Source organism: Apodemus sylvaticus, chromosome 5, assembly GCF_947179515.1.
Source record: "Apodemus sylvaticus chromosome 5, mApoSyl1.1, whole genome shotgun sequence".
In the NCBI taxonomy this organism is placed as follows: domain Eukaryota; kingdom Metazoa; phylum Chordata; class Mammalia; order Rodentia; family Muridae; genus Apodemus; species Apodemus sylvaticus.
The window spans coordinates 101538575-101562574 of record NC_067476.1 but is presented as its reverse complement, the minus strand read 5'-3'; the positions used below and the strand labels follow the sequence as shown (position 1 = coordinate 101562574).

The 24000-nt window shown below is 53.4% G+C and overlaps 1 protein-coding gene across 3 annotated transcripts; it reads right to left on the bottom strand.

Moving 5' to 3' along the window:
- Window positions 1-724: 724 nt before the first annotated feature.
- Window positions 725-23570, bottom strand: Bahd1 (bromo adjacent homology domain containing 1). Of its 3 annotated transcripts, none has more exons than XM_052183248.1 (7): window positions 23215-23570; window positions 7806-9224; window positions 5641-6023; window positions 4800-4959; window positions 4302-4378; window positions 3509-3609; window positions 725-2802 (listed from the first exon to the last, which is right to left on the bottom strand). In XM_052183248.1, the coding sequence occupies exons 2-7, from the start codon at window positions 9208-9210 to the stop codon at window positions 2613-2615; spliced, it is 2316 nt and encodes a 771-aa protein (XP_052039208.1). In that variant the 5' UTR covers window positions 9211-9224; window positions 23215-23570; the 3' UTR covers window positions 725-2612. The 3 variants fall into 3 exon arrangements, with proteins under 3 accessions (XP_052039208.1, XP_052039210.1, XP_052039209.1); XM_052183250.1 differs by having other exon boundaries at window positions 3509-3600; XM_052183249.1 differs by having other exon boundaries at window positions 5641-6020.
- Window positions 23571-24000: the final 430 nt, after the last annotated feature.

The following is a 24000-nucleotide window of genomic DNA, read 5'->3' as shown; positions in this document are numbered from 1 at the left end:
ACTTGGTATATATCTGTCTGTAAAATGACACCTCTTAAAAATCTCATGGGTTGCACACCGATAGCTGTCCATACCATGGGATCCATGTCATGAAGAGGGCATTGGGGATGAGAGCTCTGATCTCACCATCACTTTTCTTCCAATATGGATTTGGACTGAGTTACCAGGTGTGTGTGTGGGGGGGACCTACATCCTAGGAGGAGAGGGCTCTAAAGAGGTCTGTGCTATTCCCACCAGTCAAATCCTGAAACTCAAGATGCAATCCTATCCCACACCACAAAAGGAGTGCCAGCTGCAAGAAATTGATGATGGAAGTTTCTAGTCAGTGCCAAGGTTCTGATATAGTTATCTTTATGCATCTAGATGAACTAACTCCCACTGTGGTCACTGACCAGAGTTGGCAACCCAAGTTTCACAAACCCAGACCTGAGGGTCACTTCAAGTTCCCATCTCCTGTCTCTTCTCACTTGCCTGTTTTTCTAGCTTTGAACCTTCATTAACTTTAGTAAGCACTTCTGCTTCAAGGAGTACTTAACCAGGACCCCTGAAACAAGAACAGTGAGCCCCTTTGTATTTACACACTAAAATCCAAACCAACCCCCCAAAATAAACAAGAACAGCAAGTCCCTTCGTATTTACTAAAATCCAAACCAACCCCCCAAAACAAAAGCACTAAGCCGAGCCCAAAACAAGACACACAGAAAATAATTCTTTTCTAAATCAATACAATTTCTCAAATTTATTTATTTTTCTTAAAGAAGTACTTCTAATCTCTGTCAAAAGGGAGGTAAGGAAAGGTACCTCCTCCCTTGTAAACACTGAAATACAGATCTGGGAAACCAGGATCGACACACACAAAAAGTGCATTTTACAAAATATCAACTAAAATATATTTTACATGGATTATACTTCCATTGAAATTCTACCAGCTGCATTTTCATGTTCGAAAAAATATTTTCCACATCTAAAGAGATTCCAAAAGCATTTAACATCTGGGCAGCAGCCCCTTCCTCCTAAGAGGGCTTTCTCTCCTCCCCTGTGGGTGAGGCTGGGCTCCTTGGTAGCACCCTAGAACAAGCAGGCTCCAAAGGGCTCCATCTCCACTCTTGACAATGTCTTACTCTCTCAGATTGATGACTTCTAAAGAGCTTATTCAATGTGAAGTCTTCCCTCTGGGCTTGGGACAGGGCTTCCAAAACAAAACAAATTAACCTGTGTCTGTCACCTTCAGGCCTCACCCAGCCCAGTGCCCATCAGGAACAGTTTATCTTCTAAGGATCAGGGCCCAGACCTAAGGTGGCCAGGTCTTTGCCTTCAGGGTTTACCTGCACTTCCCAACGCACCCTGTGTCAGACTAGCCTCACCCCAGTGCCATGTCCCCAGATTGCTGGACCGGTGCCTCCCCTCTCTAGGGAGGACCCAGTGCCATCTTCCACAGCGGATGCCCCCCAACCACACCCACTTCCCCCCTGCACCCTCCCTGATCCCATGCTCCTCTTTGGTACAAACAAACCAGGCTTCAGCCCCTCAGTCCGGGCCAACAGGGGACTGAGCTTTCTGATCAATCACTGGTGGGGAGCATGAGGCTAGAACAATTTCTGGGCAACAGGAACGAACTGAAAATGCAGGGCCTAGCTCCTAGAGGAAGTGGCTGCAGCTCAGGTCTGTGGACTGATACAGTGTTGATTCTCACTGGGATGTAAATTAGTGCAATCTACAAAAGACTAGGGTAAGGGGTGGCAGGGCAAGAGGAGCCACAACACTCCTTTGGTTTGATTTCAGGTGGGTGTGGCTTGAAGAGTCACGTGTGAGTTCTGCGAGGTTTCCCAGAACCCCCAAGTATAAGGCAAGAGGGAATCTTCAGCAAATCAGGTAGCGATTTCCCTGTCCCCGCCCCCAACCCTCTCTCCCAGACATGATAAACTCCATGTTGACCAGTATTCTGGGAAGCCAGACCTGCTGGGTGACCCTTAATGGCAAGCTGACATGAGGCTGACACCCATGGGTGGGCAGGGTCAACTTGTGCCAGCACCAGTGGCTACTGCAGCGGTAAAGGATAGAAAGCCAGGGAAAAAGCCTCGAGTCCAGGAAGAGGAAGTCAAAGCTCGGCTCTCTTGATTCACTGGAACAAGCCAGAGCTGTGCTAGAATCTGCAGAGCCTGGTCCCAGGCTGACAGGGAAGCAGCGGGTCACAGTGGGTGAGGTAAAGCTGGCTCCTGCTCCCCTTGGAAAGCCTTGGGGGAGGCTAGAAAAGGGCCTGGTAGGCCTGGTTCTGGAAGGATCATACTCCTTCTGCTTGTCCCTGCCCTTCCTTGGCCATGTCCCTCAGGCTTGGCCCAACCTCAGGGAAGACCAAATCTTCGGGAGTCTCCACCCTGGGGTGCAGAGATGGGCACCCCAGGCCAAGCTGAGGGTTTAGATACCTTTTCTCAAATCCTGGCCTCCCTTTCTCCCAAGGGGCCCAGAATCCATAGGGCCCCTGCCCTCCCCCCCCCAAAAGAGAACCACGGGCCAGCAACGCATGGCCCCTTAACCAAGTGCTGTGCTTCAAGCAGTGCCCCCTGCCCCAGGCCCCATTCTCCCAAAGGCTCCCCACTGTGAGCATAAAGAGGCTACTGGGGATTCTTGAGGATGCGGCCATGGCGGAAGTCATAGACATGGCGGCAAAGGAACACCAGCTCAGGGTCCGTGTCCTCCGGCACTGTGCGGTGTGGTGGGGTGGAGTAGTCTGCAGATGGGGGCACCAGTGCTGTCTTCCGGCTGGGAAGGCCCTCACCCCGGCGTTTGGCCATGGCACAGAATCTGCAGTGACACACCACAACTGCCTTTAGCATAGATGCTTTTCAAGAAAACCAGTTTCTCCCCCCGCCCCCCAACACTGAGCTGGAACTGAGAGGGCACACACTTTTACCCTCACCCCCAAGGCTGTGTGCACTCTGCTGACTTCCATGTGACTTCAGCCCCTGGACACTATACCATCCAGGGTTTTCTCTGAAATACTTCCCAGTTTTCCTAGATTTCTCTCAGAACAGCAGTGGACCACAACACGATCATGAGGGCTGGATTAAGCTGTGCTCTCTAATTACCTCAGCAGGGGATAGTTCTGCTAACTAAAAAAAAAAAAAAAATTCCTAGCCAGGTGTGATATGATGATACATGCCTTTTATCCTAGCACTGGGGAGGTAGAAGCAGGAGGATTGCTCTGAGTTCGAGGTCAGCCTAATCTATTAGCAATAATCTCGCCTTGGATAAACCTCATTGGCTACAGGGTCAGCCTAATCTATAGAGTGAGTTCTAGGACAGCTAGGACTGTCTCAACCAAACCAAACCAAACCAAACCAAACCAAACCAAACCAAACCACCACAATTAAAAAAGGTGTTGAAGGAAGGTTTTAGAGAAGAAAACTCTAAGACTCTGGCCTAGAGCCTAGTTATTTCCTTGAAACTCCATGCAGTTCCCCCGAATCACCCTAGCTGACTCTAAGGGCAGAGGGCAGGTCCTACCTACCTGCAGTATTCAGCAAAGGTTAGCACATAGCACTTCTCTTCAATGCAGGCCACACTGTTCTGGTCCTGATGTCTTGATGCAAAAACTTCATTCTGTAAAGGCTCAAGGAGAGACAGGAGCAGCTTAGTTGGTTATGGAAGCTGCAAAGAGGCCCTAACTCTAGGAACTTGCTGGCTTTAGCCACCTCCAGCAAGGGAGGGAGTCAGTGTAGTCTATGTCTTGATTGCCCACGCCGGCCCTAAGAGGAAGGAAACTGTTCCCCATCTCCTCCATGAACCGAAAGGTCCCAGCAATGGCGCAGTGTACTGCCTTTAAACCTAGCGGTGGTGTCTGTGAGTTCATGGCGAACTTGGTCTACCCATATCAAGTTCCAGGCTAGCCAGAGCTATATGGTGAGACACTGTCTTGAAAACAAAAAGCAAAGCAAAGCAACAAACATAAAAAGCAAAAAAGAAAAGAAAAAAGAAAAAAGTCCTTGCAAAAGGGAAGGAAATAAAAGGTGTACCTGGTCTCCCTCAGCCAACAGAGCCTCAGCTCCGAGGTTCTGTGCGGCAGGTACTAAGGAGCTTGGTGAGCAGTGCCCCCACACATCCTATGGCTAGACTCCAACTGTTCACTCCCAGTTTCAAAGCTCCTGGCCCTCAAGGAGGACCTATTTGAAACATAAGCTGAGAAAGTGTTTGGGGGAGGCTAAAGCCCAGGGGACTTGGCTGCCTCCTAGCTGTCCCCTCTCTATGCGTAGTTTAATGCCAAAACCTCTTGTTCTGTTCCTTTCCCCTGCCAGGCAGCTCACCTCATGCATGCTGGGGCTGCGGCCTCCCTGTAAGTGCTCCGGCCTGTAATACCACAGGAGGCTCATCATCAGTTCGCCTAGGGGGACAAGAGAAGAGGTCACGGCTGGAGGTGGCAACCCTGCTTATTTAAGGCAGGCTGGCCCCCTGCCCTAGAGGTCTGTCCAACTCCAGCTACTGGCCCAATCCTGCAGGCGCTGGCCACCTGTGCCCTCCGACCAAGGCCAAGCAGTCAGCAGCCTGGAATGCTGTTAGACATGGAGAGATGGGAAGAAGGTTCTGGCAGACGAAGTATGGGGCAGTGCTCAGGCTCTGGTGGCTAAAAGAGTGCGTGCTCAGACTGAACCTCAAGTCACAGGGTCGCTACAGCCTCTGCAACAGAGACCCCAGATGAAGGGTAGGCAGACTCTGCCAAGAATGGTGGTCTTGTGCCAGGCCAAACTTTTGGCAGGGCCAACAAAGCAGCTGCTCCTTTGGTTCCCAGTCTGAGGAACAGGTACCTGACTCAGGGTTCTCCCAGAGGGCAGAGATCTTGGCCACATAAGGAGTTGACGTCTTTCTTGGGCCTGACTTGAGGAGGACAGTGTCTCGGACTCGGATTGTCTCTCCATGTCGCTCGACTGCCTGGTAACTCTTTCGGATGGCAGGTTCTGGCTCATCCTGGGCAACAAACCAATGACACAAGTAAGTTTTCAGAGCCACACTCAGAGTGAGAATGGAGGGAAACTGATACCCTCTCCTTCATCAAGGCAGTCAGCCCACCAAGCACACCGCGGGCTGGGTCCTTCTCTCCAAGCCTGACTTGTGGGGAGAGGACTGAGGGTGGGGAATGCCTATGCTTGGAAAAGAGTGACTCTGGCGGGAGATGTGGCTGGCTCTCTAAGCATCTGCGCTAATCTGAACTTGAATCCTTAATCCTTGTAAGTGGCAAAGCCTTGGTCAAATTATCTAAGCCTCAGTTTCCTTATCTATGAACAAGACTGTGGAAGAACACACTACACGTGGTAGTGGTGAGGTTTACAGAGCCAAAAGCATGCCAAGTGCTCACACTTCCACACCCCATTGCTCCATCACCCAACTCTGTGTCCGCCCCAACTCTTCCTCACTCTCTCCAAAAGATCCCCATATTAGTGTAGGGCAGAAGGTGGATTGAACAGGGATAAGAAGCTCAAGACTTAGGTCACTGAGAATAAAGAACAAACAGAAACCACCAGGGAGTGTGGTACAGGACTTGGGGAGGGGAGCCTGGGAGCAACATGATGGGTCCCTGAAGTGAACTGAGTAGCCAGACCTGTGTCCTATCACCCCACCTGCTCCCATCAGCTAAGAGCTAACACTCACCAGGACATACACTGCCTTCTCACAGGCAGCACCTACAGGCACCCAGCCATTAGTGCGGCGGCGCCGGCGGCGGCGAGGACGTGGGCGCTGGGCACGCGGCTGCTTGGGGTGGCTGGGCCTGCGGGCAGCCTTGCTTCTCACAGCGTGCCGGCAGCTGGAGCCTGTGCGCAGACCTGACTTGGAGCCGCTCGGAGGCTTGGCGCTCTGAGGGCACGCCCGGGCTACTGTCTGGGGCTCCGAGATGGGCGTCTGAAGATGGGGGATAGGCTCTGCAGCAGGTGGCACACTGGGTACAGGGCATCCCAAGAGGGGGTGAGCAGGTGAGGCTGGGTGGCCAGCTTCTGGGAGAGGAAATTCCAATTGGCCCAGGGACCTGCAGCCTTCTAGAAAAAAGAGAGTGGGTCAAGGCAGGCAGGACCAACGGTGACCCCTCTAGGATCTGCTTTCACACTTAGTTCCAATGTACAACTCAAAGGCCAGACAGGTGGCAGATGGGACAGGGCCCTTTCTTTACCCTGGCAACTGGGCTGTAGATACTTTTGTGTCCCTTTCTAGCAGACGGAATGACAGTGAAAACATCTTCACTAGCTGCTCTGACTTAAGCGTCTCTAGGGTTTCCCCAGTGCTGAGGAGCAGAGGTTCTGGAGTCAGACAGACTGGAACATGAGTCCCACACCTACCACTTACCAGCCATGTGACCTCAGGCAAGTCACTCTGGCCCCTCTGAGAAATGTTAAGTAGTGCTTTCAAGTATGACGCAGAATTTCATGACTGTTTTCCTTATTTACATATTAACTCATTTCACCCTTACAACATCCCTGAGGTAGGTACCATTACTACCACTTTACAATGAAGGAAACAGACAGAGCAGTCACTGGCTTATCCAATGGTCATGAGGAAAGGGGGGTGGACCAACATTTCAATTCAGGTAGTTTGGCTGAGTCTGCCTGATTACACACCTTTGAGACCTGAGTGTCGGGCACTGAGAACAGTTCCTGGCACACAGTGCTTACTGGTGGTCTGTCTGATCAGGGTGAGGGTCTAAGAAGAAAAGCCAGGAAGCAGCCTGCTCTTGTTTCTTAGGACTCCAATTCATGCTAGAACCTGATCTAACCAGTCTGGCCAGAGCCAAGTGGTCTATAAAGTTGTTTTATAGACCCCTATATGAAGGGGTGGGGAGAGTAAGGAAGACCGTAGAGAAGGGCCAGCCTTCACCTCTCACACAGGGCAGACCTGCTGGTCAGGATGGCTTTAGTCTCCTCATTTCTACCTGGAGAGACTGGTGTGGATAACCTTTCCAGTCCAATGCTGTTCGTGCTGGGCATGAACCATTCCAGTGTCTGAGCCCACTGTGAACACAGCAGAGAGCACTGCTGGTTTCTTCTCTTGTGCCCACCTACGGTCTACACGCACAATTCACACACGGCATGTCTGTGCACCTTGTCTTTTTCAAAGTCTGTACACTAGAGCAAAACTCCCACTACCCCTGTATGACCCCTGAGCCCATAACCTTCCTATGAATGCTAAACTCGGCCAGCATGTAGCTGGTCTGGACTCCTGGGACAGGAAGAATGGCAGCATTCCAGAGGAAGAGGGAGAGCCCAGGACAGAAGGCACATAGGCGTGGCCTGCTAAGACCCTAGTTTATTCTCGCCCCCAGGACTGGGGCTGAACCCCGTGCAGACATACTAAGTCAACATTCCTGTCACGGCCAAGCCCCAGGCCTTTTTCTATTTTTGTTAAGAGACAGGGTCTCTTTCTGTAACCCTAGCTGGCTTTGAAGATGACTCAGCCTTCCATGTAGCTGAGCTTACAGACAGGTACCCCAGGGCTTCTGTACCTCGAAGTCTAAAGGGAATTCCAATATGGAAGGAAAGACCTTCTTATCCCGGTCCATGGCAATGTTAATTAACTTCCAAGCTGAGACATCTCACTGACAGTCTAGGCAAAGAGGGCCCTAAGAGCTAACCATGGGGCACTTTCCTGGGACAGTTCCTAGGCCGAGAACATTGTCTACATGAGTAGCCACCTCCCGTCTCAAAGTTCCCTGCCTCCCAGGTAATACACAGACCCAACAGTGCCCCTCTCCCCAACTACATCCCAGCCTCCTGGGATGCCATGTCTTAAAAATCCCCCAGTGTACCATGTGTGCCCACAAGGCTTACCTGCCGTAAAAGGCATTTTGTAGGGGCAGCCACCACAGGTAGTGCCAATATGTGTGAGAGACAGAGGCAACACTCCACAGACGCTATAGCCATTTGCTCCGGAGTCCTCACTGGAGCAGTAGCGAGGTGCGTTCCAAGGAGGGTGCTGGAAAGGGACTCCGGAGGGCACTGAGCTTGGGGCCACCAGCAGCCCTTCATTGGGGGCTGCCACCGGAGACAGCTTGCCTTCTGGGAGCATGGGGCACGGGGAGTAACCCCCACATTGCAGCCCGTCTTGGCCACAGTACAGGTAGAAGCTGCCCAGTGCCGTGAGCTCAGGCCCTCCACAGGGACCGCTGTAGTCGGCTGGGTTCCCAGGCATCGGCAGCGGAGACAGCTGAGGGGCAGGGAAGGAGGGCTGATGCAGTTCCTGCTTGGGGGCAGGGGACTCCTCGCCTGGACGCCCAGGCTCCGGCTTCAGGGCTGCCTGCCCACCCATCAGCAGAGGCAGGCTGGGGCGCGATGGGTTCTCCAGAGCCTTGCCTGGGGCTTGGTGGGATGGCTGGGTGGGGGGCCCACGAGGAGCAGATGGCCAACGCTCATCAGGCCGCTCTTGCCAGTTGGGGGGCCCTGTAGCCTCCCCAGAGCCAGCCCCTTGCCGGGCCTTGGGACAGTTCTTGCCATTCACCTTTGGCCGCAGGCTCTTGGGTGCCAGAGGCTCAGTGGAGCGCCCATCTGCTTCTGCTTGGGCACGAGGAGGTCGAAGAGGTAGCTCCCGCTCCTGGCTGAGTTTTAAGAAGGCAGCGGCGTTCAGGCTAGCCAGTCTCTTGGGAGCTGGGTCTCCATCTCGTCGGGCACCTTCATCCGGGGCTAGCTCCGGGGACAGGTCCCTACTTCCTTCTCCAAGATCTCCCAGCCGAGGTCGCTTCTTAGAAAAAGACCAGGACCCCGCGGCCCTGTCGCGACTGCGGTGAGGGTCCCCACCTCTGCTTCGGCGAGCACCTGCCAGGCTGCTGGTGTCCTCCCTCTCCAGCAGCAGGTTATTAAGGGCCTCTGCATTAAGGGAGGCGAGGCGCCGCTTGCGGGGCTGCACAAGACCAGCATCCTCACCGGACGGGGTCGGACTAGGGGGCTTGGGCAGGTCAGGGGGCAGCTCATCAGCCTCATCAGCACTCCGTGGACCAGCCACGTTTTCCAGGCGAGTCAGCAGCACTTTGCAGGCTTTGGGCTTTGCTGGAACCAGTGGACGCTTGCGCAATGGGTAGTTCTTGCGGCGTCCCGTAAGGTGCCCAGGGCTGTCAGGTATGCCTGGCTCCACGTCTTCAGCTCCCTGCTCCATATTGCTGTCTTCCATCTGCAGGGGCTCCCCTCGGCCAGTGGGGCCGGAACTCAGCATAGGAAGGGACTTCCTCCGAGTGTGTGTCATGGAATCCCTCCAAGCTGCGGAACAGAAGGCAGGCAATGAGAAGACCTGGCCACTGCCCCTGTCCTCCACTGCGGCTCACACACCCTCACCCGAAGCCACTCTGGCTCACACCTGCCCCTGTCCTCCAGCTAGCCAGTTACTTCCTAGGCCCAGGCTTCCAGATGCACGGAGTCAGACTCTCAGCAGCTATTCAAGGACTGGCTCCCCTTCTCTCCTTCTAGCACAGAGTCGCCATGAATTAAGTCCCTGCAAGCCTGAGGAGTGCCCCAGGTAAAGTGCCAAGGTACAGGAGGAGCGAAAGCGACAACCAGACCAGAATGGGCTAGGTGGTAGGAGCACTCCAGAAACATGACCACAGTACTACCAACTCCTCCTCAAGCCTGGCTCCGAGAGAAGCCACAGGAGGAAGGAGGGGGCAGAGGTGTTGAGTCGGAGAACCCTGCCTGCGGGGCTGGGGAAGGGCAAATCCATTCTATCATGAAACTTTACACGACACATAAAGCAAGAGAGCCACAATTGAAACTTTCTAGAAAAGCCCTAAGAAAGGTGCGGCCCAAGTGTGCCCTAGGGAGCAGCCCCCAGTAATTTGGTTCAGATTCTAGGGAAAGGCAGCTGAGAGCACCACTATCAGTAAAGAATATTAGGCTAGGATCAAAGCTGCTGGACACAGGCCTATCTGAGCCAGCCTACACAACGCCAGCAAGGAGACAAACTGGGGCTCCTAAGGTTTGCCCTGTCCCTCAGTTATCCTTGATAGGCAAGATGTCAGATAGTGGGCAGAAAGGGCTAGGAGTTGCTCCAGGAGACCTGAGGATACCCATGACCAGGCATGAACCCCTAACTTCAGCTTTGTAGATGTCTCCTGTACACATGTGGCGCAGGTAGATCCCAAGTTCTAAGTGACAAAGGCCAGACAGAGCTGGCTGGGCTGTGCACTGCACACTTGTAGAAGACAATGCACAATGGCAGGGGTGAGGGAGGTGGCCAGACTACAGAGCCCTTCACTTCCCATCTAGTCTCCAAAGCATAAAGGCTGCCAAGCGAGGTGCCAGACAGTGCGCACTCCTCCTCAGGCACCTCAGGAGCCTTCCCCACCCTGCAGGCTAGGCTTTTCAGTTTCCCTACGTTGCTATTCACTCTGGGAAAAGTCCTTGATGGGCCAAGGCTTAGCCCCAAAGCCCAAGCTGAGGATTTCCAGGCTTTGCCGAGTATTCCCCAGTTACTTCTGTGGTCTCAGGCTAGTGGTAGAGCTCACTGGGTGCGTTTTCTGTACAGACACACTGCACTAGCATAGACAGGATGCTGAGAAAACTCAGCTGACAGGGCAGTGTGGACAACCCGCAAGGAGAAAGGACTGGGAAACCTGCAAACGGGAAGACCCAGGCACATCGGAGTCACAGGAAGCAAATCCACTTATTCCTAACCGGCAGAGCTCTGATCGACCCCAGGGCTCTGTGAAGCTCTCTTGTCTGCTTTGAATCAGTGACCACTGTCCTGGCAGCATGCCCCCTCACTTTCAAAAGCATCCAAGCAACACAACCCACAGACCCTTTTCTCCAACCAGGGTGCCTTGCAGAGGCCGTGGATCAGCTAAGAACAAGCACCACCCACCACAACCATACAAGTTTTCCGGGCAAATCTGAGTCCTACTTCTCTATCCCCGAGGAACTTGGAAATGAAGGATGAGTGATCAGACAATACAGCTAAACATGGGCTGAAGCCCCTCCACAGGCCCCAAGTTGCCAGAGCAGCTGGGCCTGGGAATGGCTGGGGGCCAAGAGTGAGGTCACCTGGTCCTGTGGCCTTTGAACACATGGATCCCAAGTACAGAGTGAAGGGGGTGGAAAAGGGCACAAGCCTGAGCGGCAGGGTAGTGGACAGGCTGTGGGCAGGGAGGGGCCCGGCTGCCTGCTGCACGCCGGTTACACGGGTGTGTGGACTGTTCTCCATGTCTGTCAGCACTCATCTTTCCCTCTTAGCACGCCTAAAGGTTCCAAGCAGAGTGGTGGCAAGAAAAAGCAGTGGCCACTTTCAGGAGACTATCCCTAGACTGTGTGTTCCCTGTAGAGATGGTTTCACTTTTAACTTCCCATTCAGCCCTCGGAGAGCTTCTGCTGCCCCCTTTCCCCCCAGGGCTGGACATCACGGAGCAAGTGCTGTTTTTAAGCCAAGCACAGGAGCCTCCTGCTAGCCTCCTCTGCATCTGCCAAACCTCCTGTCACGGGCTAAGGACTGCCAGGGCCTTCAAAGCACATTGTGCAATAACCTCCAGCTTTCATGTGGTGCCTCAGTAGCTGTCTTGAGGAGAGGCTGGGGTCTCTGCTGCCAGCTCTTGCAGCCCTTGGATACTGGAGAGCTTGTGTGAGTCAGGCTCTGAAGCACCTGTGAGAACCTCAGCAGCAGCTTTTCCCTGGGGTGGGGCTGGGGGGTGGGGAGGGTTGCAGCTTTCTGGTGAGGGCGCTCCAACCTGAGGGATGGAAATCCCAGGCATGCAGTGGGCCTCCCCCAAGCCCTCCACCCCCAACCCCCCACCCCAAATTCCAGGAGGACAGATGCTCTGGTGACTCTCATTTACACTAATTCAACCAGGAACTTTCTACTGCTGACAAGGGTGAGGCTGGGGGTACTTGAGCGCTGCTCTCCTGCTCTCTGGAACAGCCAACCCTGCACAAAGCTGCCCCCTGAGAGACGGGCCTGGGAAGGACGCTTCAGGGCTTCCTTTTACTGAGCTGGTATCAAGCAAGCTCCCACTGGGGAAATCCAGTGTGACTGTCATCAGTTCTGAACAGTTGCCCTAAAGGACAGTGGCTGGCCAGAGGGCTTCTAGGTCAAAGACCCCACAAGTTGAATCCAAAATCCCCATGAGAATACACCAAAGCTGGCACGCCAGTGATTTCCACTCTAGGTACATCAAAGGCTCCACTCCACACATGGTGGGGGAGGGGGAGGATCTGAAGTGTAAGGGTGAGTGGAGCTAGGCTTCTGTGTGATTCGGATCTGCCTGGGGCTAGCAGAAGCCACCCCCCTTCCTAAAAGCAGAGAAGGCAAGATGAACAGATCACTACATACTCTCCTGATCAATAAAGGTAGTGTATGTGCAAAGTGCTCTGTGTCCAGTCGAAAGCTCCAGCAAGGGAGGCCAGGGGCCTAGGCTGAGGTCATAATATGAATTACTCCCATAAACTAAATCTGCCCCTGCGTAGGAAGAGATCCTTAGAACTGTCTCCTGCTCCCCTTACTGCAGTGCCCCAGGTCTCACTCTTAGGGCCAGAGCTGCACTACCCCTGAAAGGAGTAACTTGTCAGAAACACTGGCTTTTTGAATCTTCTTATTGGAGAAGAGCAACAACAGAGCAACTGCAAGTCTCCCTTCTATGAACAGGTGTGGCGGCACCTGGGAAAACAGATGCCCTTGCTGGACTACTTAAAGCGAGGCAAAGGACTATACTGCTCCAATCTCTGGTGAAAAACAGACAGACCCGAGCGCCTACAGAAGGTAGATCTGACCAACTCTGAGACTGGGGTGCGGTTCCATGATAGAAGGCTTGTCTAACCAAATATGAGGTCCGAGTCCTACTTTCAACTTTTGCAAAACAAAAGCTGGTCTGTCCCAAATGCGTATCTCACCTAAATGTCTCTGAACTGGAGGTTCCTTGTCAGAAATGGACATAGCAAATTAAACCTTACTTCCAAGCACTGTCAAGGATGGCAAGACATTGTGGAAGTGTTCCTCTCCCTCCAGCCACAGGAGAAGAGGCACCAATCATTAATTCTCTCCAGCAGCAGCCAAGAGCAGCCTGGACTGACCATCCAAGCATCCAGCCTGCACTTGAACGCTGCTGTCACTATTCTGCTAAGGACACACACCCAAATGTCCATCTGAGGAAAGATGGGGACACTGTCTCTTCCCTCGTGAAGTCACTATGAGGTCAACAGGAGGAGATGGGGCAAGCACAGGATGGGTCAGGATGCGGTCAGAGGGGCAGGTGTTCTGCCCACAGTATCTGACTAAGGATGCACTGACGGTACCCCAAAGCCCTGCTAAGCACCACCTGTTGAGAGAGCAGTGGCTCTGGCTGCTAGCCCTGCCAATTTGACCTTAATTGCAGGCACTCAAGTCACCTTAACTACAGAAACACATGCGCAGGAAAGACAGCATAGCGAACAACCAAAGGGAAGGATCCTGCCCATCTGGGCACTGGCATCCTGAGGAGGCACACCTGCCATCCAGAGGCACCATTACTGCTGAGGCCCAGTAAGACCACACCTGCTCCTCACAGGCCACAGTATGGCCTTTGGGACCCCAGAATAACTAGCTGCACAGCAAAGGTCACACCCACTCCCTGCAGGCAGGATCTGGTTATGCCAGCTCAGCTCAACCCCAGAGCCAGGTCTGACTTTTGTCAATTCTGATGACCCCCAAGATCCACTGCAAGGGGGGAGTGGGGGAGGGGAAGGTACACATTCCCATGTCTGTTAAGAGGTCAAAGTTTGAAACAGTAAGCTCTTGATGGTCAGAAACTGTCAGTGTCTCAGTATTGAGGCAAAGCCCCAACAGGCAGGAAGGGGCTGAAGAAGGAAGAAAAGACAGGAGGAAGCACCTTTCCTATCTACAGATCCCTAAACAAGGAGAGCGGGCAGGGAGCACTGTGCCTTAATAATGTCTGTGTTCTGCTCCACGAAACTGACAAGTTAGAAGGTAACCGCATGCAATACCAACTAGTCTTTAGGGGCTTTCTTTAAACAGTTTTTGGTATGTGCATATATGTGTAAACGACAACAGAACATGGGTGGTCAGAGGACAACCTGCGGGGAGTTAGTTCTCTGTGCTAGACTCTCAAGCTTGGCAGCAAATGCCTTCACCCACTGAGCCACACTGTTGACCTAGGGGATCATTTAAAGGTCCAAGCCTCTACCTAAGTCAATTTACTCTCCCTAGCTCTTCCTGGTGCTCCTGTGAGCACTCAGAGCACCCACTGCTCATACCCAGGCGCCTCTTACAACCTTTGCCCCCAGTCAGCCCCACACAGCAGAGCTGAGACCTGATCAAGACAAGAAAAGAGCCTGAATTCCATGCCTTGCTTGGTTTACTTTTCAGAGCAAGACTTTGTTTTTAGGATTAAAAACATGTATCAAGTGCTGTGTATTCACCAGGCACTTAATACAAACTCATTCTTTTCTCCTCCTCCTCTTCCTCCTCCTTTCAAATTACCTTTTGTGTACTGAGTGTTTTGACCGTACCACCTGTGTGTCTGGTACCCACAGGTCAGAACAGGGCGTCAGATCCTCTGAGATGGGATGTACAAACACCTGTGAGTTACTGTGTGGGTGCTGGGAATCCCACCTGGGTCTGAGCCACCTCTCCAGCCCCATCCCATTCTCTCCGCTGCATTCCCCCCCCCCCCAAATAAGGCTAAGGGATGAAAATAAAAGTGCAAAAGACAGAAACCAGAGCGTGGGCTAGGGGACCGCAGGGGACCTGGGGGGGGGGGGGAAGGGAGGAATAGCCTGAGGTGGCTGCGATGGGGAGCTGGAGCTGGCTGCAAGGTCTGCAGCGGGCACTTCTGATTCATCAGCCTAGGGCCTAAGACACACCAGGTGTGTTGTGAGAACAAAAGCCCAGCAGGGAAGGCAGTGCCAGCCATCCCTAAGTACTAGGACTCAAGAAGACAACAGGCAGAATAAACTTCCCCCTAGATTCTGACCGGTGGGTTCCAAGGTGGGGGTACAGGATCTCCAGACCAGCCTCCCTCAAACCCCACTAACATATGCCACACTGACCAGGCTGGGTTAGCAGAAGCAAACTTAAGCTCGCTCGGGGTACAACCATTGCTCTGAGCAGCTGTTTGGAGACCGGAATAAGGACAGCGCTTCCCATATCTCAATAATGGGCTTTTAGCAACTGAGGAGAAAACCCTGTATCACTGATGCAGCTCCTTATGAAGAGTCCACTGCTCTTGGAACCTGCTCAGGAGCAGCAAAGAACGTGTCCCGGAGCAGCCATAAGGACAGCGCTCTGGATGAACCTCAAAGGGGAAGCACTTCCCTGCCTAACATTTGCAAATCCCCTGCATCGGTGAAAATAAAAAAAGGGGGGGGGGGGATTTTAAGCCAGGCTTAGCTCAAGAGTTTCAAGTCGGCCTGAGTAAGCCAGGGAGACCCCAGTTCCTTGATACTACCTCCAGGACCTGAACAGAAGTGACCCACCAAGTCAGGAGGAGAGCTCCGCCCCAGACCTTCCCAACAAAGAACCTCCTGAACAAGGCTGCCACAAAAACCAAGTCCCAAGGCCAAGCCTTCCACCAAGGGCAGGAGTCACAAGGCAGGCTGCAGTGCTACCGACTGGTTGCAAGCCTGGGAGAGAGGCTGACTTCCCCACTACTGAATTCCAGCCACAGGCTTACCTGGCTGCTGGCTCACTCACTAGCTTGATACACAAGGTTTGAAAACCCCTTATTCAAAATGCTTGGATGGGTTCAGTATTTTAGATTTCTGGGTATTTTTTTTTCCCACTCCATTTTGGAAAACATACATACACATACTTTACCAGGTACACACACGATATGCTCCCAAATAAAACAGCTTTTGAAGCAATCCAAGAACTTCACATGCCTAGATTAGGGATCCCTCTGACCTTCAACTTTCCCACTCATTCCCGAGAGTCCACTGTGCCTATTCAAACTTACATTCATAAATTAATTTGTATTTACTCACCTCCCTCACCACCATCCCTTTTTCTCTCCCAATTTGCCCTAGCTACCTCAAGGAAAAGATCCTACTTGTTACCTCCTCCAACCATTAATGATTAAGAGTACACACATTTATGACAAAGACTGCCCGAGAGAGGCTGGGAATAAAGCTCAGTGCTTGCTTGCCCAGTGCAGGCAGTAATGGGTTTGATTCCCAGCACTGGATAAAAGCAGGCAGGATGATGCACAGCTTATCCCAGCATTTTGGAGGTGGAAGCAGCAAGATCCCAAGTTCAAAGTCATCCTTGACTACACAGCAAATCTGAGTCCTGCCTGGGTTGCATGAGAGATCTTGTCTCTCAAAACAAAATAAGCAACAAATCCAGAGAAGACAGGAAGGTGGAGTCAGCAGCAAAGAGCCAGAGCGAAGACCATCTCCAAGATTTCTAAGAGGGCAGAGAACTTGATTCACCAGAGCCTCCTACTCTATCAGGAACGCTATTCTGTATTCTGGGTACCCAGTATCACCACCTAGCACATGACAAGTCATTACATCGATCCTCACAACAGTTCTAGGAAAAAGTTGTTACGGTTACATCTTCAGCAGATGGAATCAGATTCAAAAAGTTCATTAAAAAAAAAGAGGAGGGAGAGGAGGTGGCATGCAACGGGCTGGGGGGTTCTCTGCAGGTAAAGGCACATGCTGCCAAGGCTGATGATCTGAGTGCACACACGCGCGCAGGCTCAGAGGCATGCCCCCTCCGTCCTCCCACCTCACCTCCTAGTACTATTTATTATAAGTAAAGGCAGAGGCAGGGCGTCCAGGGTGTCTCAGAGCCCTTACTTCTACACTGTTACCATGCTGCAGTCTCTAGGGCCTGGGTCACAGTCCAATATCAAAGTTTTCTTGAATAGTCAGTTTAAAGAACTGTTCGTACAGATAGATGTGTTTGTTCACACATCTGCAATCCTAGCATTCAAGGTGAACAGAAGGATGGAAAGTGCCAGGCAGACTGGACTATATCGGATTCTGTCTCATACAAACAAACAAACAAACAAACAAACAAACAAAGGAAAAGTTGGCTCAAAGTTCCAAATAAACTCTTATAAGCATTTTGGAAACAAAACCATTTTATTACCTAGAAAGTGATGAGTGATCCAGAGATATCGAATTTTACAGCAAATCCAGAAAACGAGCTTTTCCAACACCGCCGACGGCAGTCTATTATAGGCCTGAAGGATATCCTTTTCCCCTGGCTTACATTGCAGTGGAGACTGAGGGTGGCCTACTGTGGTGCAGACACCCACCTTAACTTACAGAGACAAAATAACTGCTCCTGGCTTCCTTTCTTCAGAGCAGACAGTCTCTAGTACTTTCGATTTTCTCTAAAGATCATTTCCTCTCCATATAGTTCTTTTTTCTACATTCAGTGGAAAGCTAGAAGTACAAAGCAAGTGACACCAACCCAGGGCTGGGAGCCCCCAGCTGACTCTGACGGCAGTGCTACTGTGGCTCTGCACTTCTTGGAAACTTTGCAGGATCTCAGGGCATCAAGTCGCACCCTGATAACTATCCTAAGAATACACTTCTAAGCCGGGCGTGGTGGCGCACGCCTGTAATCCCAGCACTTGGGAGGCAGAGGCAGGTGGATTTCTGAGTTCGAGGCCAGCCTGGTCTACAGAGTGAGTTCCAGGACAGCCAGGGCTACACAGAGAAACCCTGTCTCGAAAAAACCAAAAAAAAAAAAAAAAAGAATACACTTCTAAACCACCTGGCCACACAGAAAACTGAAAAACAAACTATGTTATCCCCAAACATTCTGGACCAGTGACTACATTTGAAAGGCTCATTCCTCTCTCCTGCAGCAGGAAATGGAAAAAGTTGTATTGAAAGATGCAGAAACTAGATACATTCCTTTACTCCAGACCAGGGATTCAACATATCTGTCCTCCCTAAATCTCACAGAGAAGGAACAAAGGCAAGAGAAAATAATTAGACTCAAGTAAGTCCTTAGCTAGTACTGATATCATTAACTATGAAAAACCACCTGTCTTTTCATTCAAGCAACTTAGGTACTGTGGAAGTTACCAACTCAGAGCCAGACTTAGAGACAAACTCTCATTCTTCCCTGACAGATCAAGCCCGAAGAGGATCCTCCACACTGAGTCATATAAATAACCGTCCTTGCTGCTATTACCCATTGTGCAAAGAGAAATGTATAACACTACCCCAGGACAGCGACTGCACTCTGGGTCCTGTTCTCCAAACCCAGAGCCCTCTCACCCCCCCATGCTGTACCGGGACCCCAGGACTTGGCAACCCTGAGCAGGATGTTTGAAGCCCATTGCTTCTTCTATATCTTTTAGCCATCTTACACTTCATTAGCGGCAAAACCAGAAGATGGGCTGGAGTTGCCATCCAAACCTGTCTGGGTTTTTTTTGTTGTTTTGTTTTTTTGATTTGGTTTTTTTCGAGACAGGGTTTCTCTGTATAGCCCTGGCTGTCCTAGAACTCACTCTGTAGACCAGGCTGGCCTCGAACTCAGAAATCTGCCTGCCTCCCAGAGTGCTGGCCACCACTGCCTGGCTTAAACCTGTCGGTTTTATTCCAGCTATGTGCCTCCCATAAAAGCTAGGCGGGATCTCATCTCTAAGACCTCCCAGGCCTGACGTGGAAGACTTAAGCAGTCAGAGGAGTCACAGACTGCTTAGATCACTAGGTGCCAGGAGCTGTTGCTACTAAATTTCATAAGTCCTGGACCGCACATGGTATTTCCCATCTTTTGAGAGCTAAAGGACACGGTGCTGGCCCATCAAGACAAGGCCAAGCCCACAAAGCTAGAGAGCCCCGAGGCTGCATCAGAACCAAAGTTCCTCCAAAGTCACAGAGGCGCAAAGGCACAAGCCTTGCCAGAGTGTGGGCAAGCTCGTAACTCCGTGGGCTGGGGTAGTGCTGCTTATGGGAGATGCTTCCCCATTGAGCGATGCTGCTTTATTTACATTCTTCACAACCCATTCATAGAAAGCAGGCCCTTTAATGTCGGGACTGTTCATCTAATGCCCCATAAACCGGCAGCTCCGGCCGGCTGGCAGCTTCAGTTCCACACGGGCTACTTTTCAGCTCTGGGGATTTTTCTCTCCTTTGGATTTTTTTTTTCTCGTCCTTAATGACTCACCTTAAGACAGGACACTGGGGCCAGATGTTGCCTGAGCAAGGCCAAGGGGAACAAACGTAGAGAAAAAGAAAACATTTTAAGTCTTCTAGATGCTACGATGGAGAGGTGGGGAGAACTGAAAATAATCAGCCAATTTTCACCGAACTCCAATTTCATGTAGATATGCTAGGTTGAATTTCAGGGCTATTGAAATTTCCTTCTTGACTGCCACCCAATTCATGCCTCTAAACACCACAAAGTAAGGGGGCACTTCCTCTATCTCTACAGAAGAGAGATGGGCTCTTTCTGGATTGTAATTTGCATCATGGTTGAATAAATTAAAAGGTTGCTTCCTCTTCTGATGGTTCTAGAGCTGCTGGCTCCAAGAGGGGCAAAATGTGCTCAAGGTGAGGACACTCCGGCAGTGTCCCTGAAGAGGGAAATGACTGTGTTCCAGGACGCATGCTGCAGATAGTGCAGCAGGCAGATGAGGGGGGGCACTCAGGAGAGGCTTTCTGAGGTGGCTTTTCTGTTACAGTAAGAGAGAAGTAGGATTTTTTTTCTTAATTGACAGGGGAGAGGTCTGTATTACCATGGCAACTGTGAGGGGTGGCCTTCCCGATTGGAAGGTAAATGCTGGTTCATTAATCATCAAACTGGGGCACAACTGAAAGGTTTGGAGGAGAGGATGGGTGCAAGGGGCCACGCCTCCTCACTACCCAGCTCCAAACCAGCCATCAGTCTTCTCCCATGCCCCCCAGGTCTAGGTCTGATCGTCAATAAGCCAACTTCTAAGACAGTTGGAATGATAGCATTTCTTCCCCAAAGCTCCACCTTGGGACAAACATAGCACCCCCCCCCCCCAGTCAGTAAAAACACTTAATATAAAAAGAACCCTACAAATCCCATCCAGGGGACTGACCCAGGCTTATTTTTCTTCTCTTGTTTTCTGTATAGTGTTTCTTCCCTCACTGACACCCAGACAGAAGAGGTAAAAGCACATGGGTTCATGTAGCAGGGACAGCAAATTGCAAACACACAGCAAGGCTAGATACAGAAAGAGAATTGGTCTAGTGCGACAGGAGGAGAACAGGATCACAGCACAGCCCCTTTCCAACTCATGCCTGTGTGGTGTCAGGTGAACAGTCTACACTACAGGACCGACTCTTCAGCAGCAGATGGGTCAGAGACAGCAGTGAAACATGCCTGTGGCCAGAGCCTCACAAGCATGCCCTATTTATACACCTTTCACAGAAAAGGTCAGAGTCCTCCAAGGACTGGATCCATACTGAGAATTTCCAGAAGAGCCAAAGGTTCCCCTCCATCCCCACCGAATGCCACATCACACAACACTGAGAAGATTAGAACCACACAGAGACACACTTCGATCCTTAAGACCCTTCCACCCTACAAAACATTTGAGAAGATACCATGTCAGACACACTCTCACCGGCCTGAGCAATGCCAGGGCAATGGACAGGTGGGAGAGAAGGGAGGGGTGGAAACTGGGAGCAAAAGGGCAGGACACACAAAAGGGCAGGACACACAACAGTGCTCGGCAGGTCCAGCAACTAGCCTTGGGGACATAGGGTCAGGCTGCAGGAAAAAGAAGCCAGCACAATCTAATGAGTAAGACACTGACTTGTGGAAGGGGTGCTTTGGGAGAGAGATCTGGTAGCTGCGTCCGGACTGGATCAGAAGAGCCAGAGGAAGCAGGACACCAGAATATGGCAACAGAAAGGGAGGGAGGGAGACACCAAAAAGAACAAACCAACACTAGCAATGGCAGTGCACACCAGGGGACTTGCTGCAGTCCCAGGCTAGCTGCATTCTAGAGTGATAAGAGATACAGGGAGGAGAGCGAAACATCTCATTAAATGGCTCAAGTCCCCAGGGCCAGCTCCCCCAAACAGATCTGACAGACAAGCATCTCCCACCAGGGCAAGCCCCTGCCACAGAGGGAAATGTTATTTTGGCAATTTCCACCTTCCAGCAGCCAAACCAGGTCACCCTTTTGACTGCCACCAAAAGAAATCACATACAGTGCAACCCCAGCAAAAGAAAAGATCTCCAGCCTTCTCTGGATTTTAGACATACAATTAAACTCTCTCAAACAAACTTCAGTCTCTTGTGTGAGGTAATATCCCCCTTTCCCCACAAGCCTCAACTCCACCCAAGCTGGGGTCCAGACTCTCCTGGGGAGAGAGATGGGGTGCTATGAATGAACTCCACACCCTGCCATTCCAGCTCCTTTGGCAGACAGCAGCTTTCTCACGGTGGGCTTGGAGCCAAACACAGGCGAATGCTGCTCTTGACCAGTCCCACTGGTGTGCCACTCCAACCCAGATTTTTCTCAGCAAAAGGCCATGTTCTCAGCTGTTATCAGCCTGAGTCTCCTCTCTTCCTGTTCCCAAGTTAATCACAAGAGGAGGGGCACGGGAGCTGAGTGGATTTTCTCAAACTGGTAAACAGCATACAGCCTAGAGCTGCTCACTGCTGGGGTTAGCAGCATGCTCAAAGCTTAAGCCAGAGATCCCAGAGTGTCCTAGGACAGTGGTGTCCCCGAGAAATGTGGTCCCTCTGAGGCTCTTTCCTTTTTGGTGGAAGATTACGGAAATGTAGAAGATGGGGAGAAACGTGTCAGGTGGTATAAAAGAAAGCTTTGGAAACCTTATTTTATGTCATCACCAAAATTCTGCTTCCATTTATGAACTCAGCTTATCATGTCCCTATAGGGATACCTTCTTCCCTAAGGAAAACTACTACAGCAATAGTGAAGGCATAGCTAAGCACAGTGGGTGTGTGTGTTGGGGGTGGGGTGGGGTCCCTTAGTCCCAATCCAAGTAGCCGTCTGTGCTCTTTAGACTGCCGACAATGGGCCACTAGGAGACATCCCAGGTGGAGTTAAACCTTTACCGATAGGCAGACTTGCTGAAAGCCTGCTAGCAGGCTCCGCTCGCCTCTTTGAGTCCACCAGCCCATTCGCCACCGGCCAGGGCACTCGGTGCGCACACCCCTCAACCCTGCCCCTCCGCCTTGGCTAAGTCGACCCCACTCTTCTCGGAGCCGCGAGGATATCCGAGGCTACAGCCCAGAGCCAGTGCCGCAGCTCCTCCCGGTGGACGCCCTGGCCCCCGCAGTCCCCAGGGCAGAGTCCGGCCCCGTGCCCGCCCCTTGGGGTGGGTGCCCCGGACTCGCTCCCCTCCCCGATACCACTACCTGCGCCCGCTCGGGCGCCGCCTTTGTCCGGCTCTTCACCGCCGAGCGGGCCCCTTGGGCCCGACCTGACCCGGCCCCCGGCCCCAGAGGAGAGGCGGCGGGACTGGCAGGGCACAACCAGGCCAGGCCTGGAGCACCGGGTCCCGCTGTCACTTGGAGGCGGTCTGACAACTTCGATTCCCCCCGCCCTACCTCGGACTCGGCCGCCGCCCCGCACGGTCCCCACAGGGCCTCCCGCGGCCCACACTCGCTGTTCGAACCGGTCCCCTTCCGTCTTCGGCGCCTCCCTTCCTTCTGCCCGACCCGATCGAGTCCACACTACCCCTCGCCGTGACGCGGCCCCCCATCCCCATCCCCCCCTCCGGCAATTGCCGGTCAGCTCCCAACCCGGGAGGGCGCCCCCCACCCCGAGAGGGCGCTCCCGCGGCGACGCCCCCAGCCGCGGCCCCTAGCCTCGGGGACCACGATGGGGGAGGGGGCTTGGCGGGGGCCTTGCCGCCCGCGCACTCGGAGGCGAGCCGGCTCCGCCGCGGCGAGGAAGCACCCCGCGTCCTCCCGCCCTCCGTAGCCCGGGACGCCCGCGCCGCCGCTGCCCGGCCAAGCTACCACCCTGCGGCCGCCACCCACCCCGCCCCCGGCCTGCGAAGCGGGCGCCCCCCGGGGGCTGTCACCTCGAGGCGCGCATTGCTCCCCGATGGCGGGACCGCAGCGCTGGACCCGGGGGAGGGAGGCGGCGCGCGCGGGCGGGCAAGCAGCCGCACCTGCTTCTTGTCGTCCGTCCGTCCCTTCCCGGGGCTGGCGGGGGCGGCGGCGCGGCGCGCTCGGCGGGGCGCGCTGACGGGCGGCCGGTCCTCTCCCTTTTGCTAGTCCGCCTACCTAGCTCGCTCGCTCTCGCTCGTTCGCCCTCCCCTTCCCCCTACTGGATCCCGGCTCCTAGCTCACCGGGACGAGCGGCGCGGACGGCACGGCTTTGGGCGCCCGCAGGCCCTGGCCGGGCTGGAATCCGGCGGCTGGAACCCCCCGGGGGCGCTCAATTCCCGGGCTCCACGCTGCTGCGTCAGCGCCTCCTCCTGGGGGCCGGGGCCGGGCGGGCGGAGCGGGGGCCGCGGTCGGGCGGGGCCGTCGGGGGGGCGGGCGCGCCTGGCCGGGGCGGGCGGACGGCTAGGGCCGGACGGGCGGGGCAGGCGGCCGGACGGGCGAGCAGCGGGGGCCGGGCTCCGGGATCCGCTACGCCGCTCGCGGTTCCCCCACAAACTCCCCGAGAGCGGAGCCTCCGCCGCCCTCCTTCCTGCTTCCTCGTCCCCAGCCAATCAGCAGCGCGCCCCTCGGCAAGCTCCGCCAATCAGCCGCCCCGCCCTGCGCTGGCCCCGCCAGCCAATCCGGCCCTCGGCTCCCCCTCCCGGTCTCCAACCAATCAGAATCGTGGGTCGGTCGTCCCGACGCAGGGGGCAGCACGAGGCGGCCGGGGGAGGCGGTGCGGGGAGTGGTGGGGCCTGGGGGGAGGGGTACGGTGCCAAGGGTGGTGGCGGGGGACGATTTTCTTTGCCGGCTTCTTGTATTTTCTCCCGGTCTTTGGAGCCTGAGCCAGTATCCCATGGTGACCTGACCCTGAAGCCCCAGCACCTCACTGCAGACCCCCACCCTGAAAAATCTTAGCGCGCCCCCGCCCTGACCATCAACCTTCTACATCCCTCTTCCCTCGTAAGCTCTCCAGCACTGGCTACAGTA

Bases quoted from the DNA above. Each gene is read 5' to 3' on its own strand.
- Bahd1 (XM_052183248.1), bottom strand. From the start codon at position 9,210: ATGACACACACTCGGAGGAAGTCCCTTCCTATGCTGAGTTCCGGCCCC. The intron at 6,024-7,805 runs GTAAGCCTTGTG...TCTTTTTTCTAG, and splicing joins CAAAATGCCTTTTACGGCAG to AAGGCTGCAGGTCCCTGGGC. The intron at 3,610-4,301 runs GTGAGCTGCCTG...TCTCTCCTTGAG, and splicing joins GCAGCCCCAGCATGCATGAG to CCTTTACAGAATGAAGTTTT.